This window comes from Populus euphratica, unplaced genomic scaffold (assembly GCF_000495115.2).
Source record: "Populus euphratica unplaced genomic scaffold, PopEup_1.0 scaffold2356.1, whole genome shotgun sequence".
Lineage (NCBI taxonomy): Eukaryota > Viridiplantae > Streptophyta > Magnoliopsida > Malpighiales > Salicaceae > Populus > Populus euphratica.
Genome location: NW_011502213.1, coordinates 11,991 through 15,628, shown reverse-complemented (window position 1 = coordinate 15,628; position 3,638 = coordinate 11,991). Strand labels below are relative to the sequence as shown.

The following is a 3,638-nucleotide window of genomic DNA, read 5'->3' as shown; positions in this document are numbered from 1 at the left end:
GATTGTAAAATTAATGCGTTAAAAGTTGAACGTGTTCAAAATACCTTTGAAAATTTAAATTCTTCTAAGATGATGTTGAAAATATTAAAAATAATGCAACTATATCAAAATGCATTTTTTAGGGGTTTTCATTATTTTTTTGCTATTTTTGCTATTTTTGAAAATTTATCAAAAACATGGGTCAAAAATTGGTTAGCAACAATAATAATTATGGTTGAACAAAGAATGACGATATTGATAGATAAAATAAGAAAACATAAAATATAAAGAAAAGTATAATTGAAAGAAAGACTTGTATAGGATGTTAATATGGTTATTATAAAACATATCCTTAAATGAGGATAATTTATGAGATATAAATGTGATTACTAGGAGGGACCACATGCATGGTGCAACAGCAGCAAAGAAGAGCATGAGTAGAGCTTCTACTGCAGGTAGGTGATCTGCACCTATACTTTCTAGTTAAATTCCATGATTTAATATGTTATTGATGTGAAATGCGAATTAGTGAATGTTGGATATTATGTGAAATGATAAAATTTTGTGTAATGATGTTGATAATTTGGATAGTATTTCGAATATATGTGTGTTTAAGGTGAATGGTTTTTGTGTGAATTGTGAAGTGATGAAATTATTGCTAATAAAGAAAACATAAAAAGCGTGATATGCGACATGGACTAGAATATATTTAGTGTATGTTAGGATTCCAGGTAAGGGGATCATCATATTTTGACTAACATACATTTAATGTATGTTAGGATCTCGGGTAAGGGGATCGCCCTTTATTGACTAGCATACATTTAGTATATGTTAGGATCCTAAGTACAGGATCACCATGTTTCAGCAAGCATACATTTAGTATATGTTAGGATCCCAGGTAAGGGGATCATCATGCATCGATTAACATATATTTAATGTTTGTTAGGGTCCCGAGTAAAGGAATCGTTATGCATCGACACTTACGAGGTGAAGATGATACTGGTGAAATTGGTGTTGATAATGTGTTAGGCAAAAATAATCATCATTTATCTTATGAAATCTTGAATGAAAATTGAAAAAGTTTTAGTAGTTGAGTGAGAAATAGTTGCAATAGAAACTAGAAGGGAGAAGTTAATAGAATATGAATACATGTTTGTCTTTTTAAACTGTTGGATATTTGTGTTACTATACTTATTGAGATATTTATATTTCAATAATATGTATTTTACTTTAGAACCATTGCATATACGACAAAAATAGATCTTAGCTTATGTTCACTTTTTGTAATATAGTTATAGGGAGTATATCCTTGTATTTTGTAATGTTACAAATTTTATATAACTTAATTTATATAATTGATGTTTAAACTTGAATAGATAATTTTAACTTTAAAATTCATATAATTATGCCCTTGTATGCATGTTTATTTTATTTATTCCTCTATAATGATAGTTATTGTTCAATTGATGTTATAAATATTGTGATTGTGGTAACAATGATTTTATGGGATTGGAATCTAGGACGATTAGGTTGTGATTGAGTTATGAGTTATGAAATATTAGATGTGTAAATGGGGTATATATCAATAACTTGGGACTTCCTAGTATAGAGGAGACTCTGCTGAAATTTCGGTGGAAACTTTTGTAGACTTTTATATGAAAATCACATGCACGTGCGTAAACATATATACATATAATTTGCTCTATTTTCTATTCAATATGAGATTGTTATTTTATCCCGAATATGAAAATATTACATAATAAAATAAAAGGAAATGAAGGTTGGAAAGCCATATAATGATGGTTATTCTTAATTGTTTACAAAGATGAAACTAAGGATTTTATAGTAATGAGAAAGTGAATGAACTAGATAAATTAGGATTATATAAGTATAAGAAACCAAAGATGGATATCATAGTTGAGATCATAAAGATCTAAAGTGAGGACCCTAAAAAGAAAGATGAGATTAGTTGTTTCTTAATAATACAAAGATGAAACTTTAAAGGTCAACAATAGAGTGTACAAGAAATGATACACATATTAAACACGGTTGAAAAGAAATAATGAAAGTGAAATAGATATAAACAACTTTAGTTTGATATAAAGAATAAACTAAGATTTAAATTAAATTTCTTAATAAAAGAAAAATATAAGATTAAAAATAGTAAGACTTCGAAGAGTAATAAAAATCAAGATAAGAAATAATAGATAAGTTAAGATAATAACAATAATTATAACATATAATGGTGGGGATAATTTCCACAAAATAAATTTTAATTTAGAATTTATAATAATAAAAAACAAGTAATATTTTTTAATGGATAAAATAATAAGAAAAAATAAGAAAATATTCTAAAAAATAATTGAGATAATAAAAAATTAAAAATTAAAAAAATAATGCAATAAAAAAACAAGAATAAAGATGCAAGCACCGATAAAAAATTAATAACTTTATTTTAAAACAGTAATAATTCTTACCAATAAATAAAAGTAGAAAATTTAAGGGTTGTCTTTAAGGATAATTAACATAAATCTATGAATAAAAAATTTTAATTTTTTTATGAAAAGTTATAATATTACTTTTATATTAAAAAAACAGAACTTTCAATCTTTTTTTCTTAGAGTCTATTGATATATTTTACTATCTTGATTAAAAGTTTCAGCTCAATAAGAGAACTCATGATTTAAGCAGAAAACTGAACATGATTGTGCTTTCCCTTCCTTACAGTAATGGTGAAGCTGCATGGTTTATAAAAGAAAGGCGCGTGTCGTGAAGGCGCTCCTGTAGCTCCCACCAGGGCCACACATGCCAAGTGCTAATACCACTGCCACGAGAAGGCTATCAGCTTATGCAATTTTCTATCCACAAGCTTCAACAAGGGCAGCCAATTTTACTAACTAGGACTTCAGCATATACACCAATCCTCTTGCTTGCTCTTTGGGTAGGAGGCACCAGCAATGTCATCAGCTGTAGTTGCAGGAACCACCTCCACTTCTTGCTTTGCCACCTTCAGCAAGAATCACTCCCTTAAAACTACCACACCTACCCCTACGAAATCATTCATTTCCTCTCATTACCAGGTTAATTTTGCCCAAACCTTTTATCTGGATTTGTGTTTGTTTGTAATGGTAAGTGAAAAATATTGATGATTAAATACAATTCGTCTCTTTCTTTCTCAATAGAAAAGCAACTTTCAAGGCCTATCACTTCAAGATGGCAAAAGGGGTTGCTCGGATATCTTCATGCCTAACAGCAGCTGCAGTACTTTGATCAATGTGAGAACAGGGCTTCAGGTCACTGCCAGAACAGCTGGGGCTGCAAAGACAATTGAGGCTGAGGTTGACAAGCCACTGGGTCTCACTTTGGGTCAAAAGTCTGGCGGTGGTGTAGTCATCACTGTGAGTCTCCTTGTAATTGTATTCTATGTTTTTGTGTTTCTGGTCTTTCTTTTGCTGCTCATGAAATTGACATTATTAATTAGGGCGTAGAGGGGGGTGGGAATGCAGCCAAAGCAGGGCTAAAAGCAGGGGACCAGGTGCTCTACACTAGTAGCTTCTTCGGGGATGAACTTTGGCCTGCTGATAAGCTGGGGTTTACTAAAACTGCCATCCAAGCAAAGCCAGATTCTGTTTATTTTGTTGTTAGCAGGTATTCTTTCC

At 30.5% G+C, this 3,638-nt stretch overlaps 1 protein-coding gene across 1 annotated transcript in view; it reads left to right on the top strand.

Annotated features, from left to right (window-relative positions):
• Positions 1–2,630: 2,630 nt before the first annotated feature.
• Positions 2,631–3,638, top strand: part of ENH1 (rubredoxin family protein) — a gene marked incomplete at its 3' end in the record, with an annotated part of 2,806 nt that continues 1,798 nt past the window's right edge. Inside the window, exons 1-3 of the mRNA XM_011017032.1 lie at positions 2,631–3,059; positions 3,162–3,377; positions 3,461–3,627. Of these exons, the coding sequence (XP_011015334.1) occupies positions 2,937–3,059; positions 3,162–3,377; positions 3,461–3,627 (506 nt within the window). The remainder of the gene's footprint in view (positions 3,060–3,161; positions 3,378–3,460; positions 3,628–3,638) is intronic.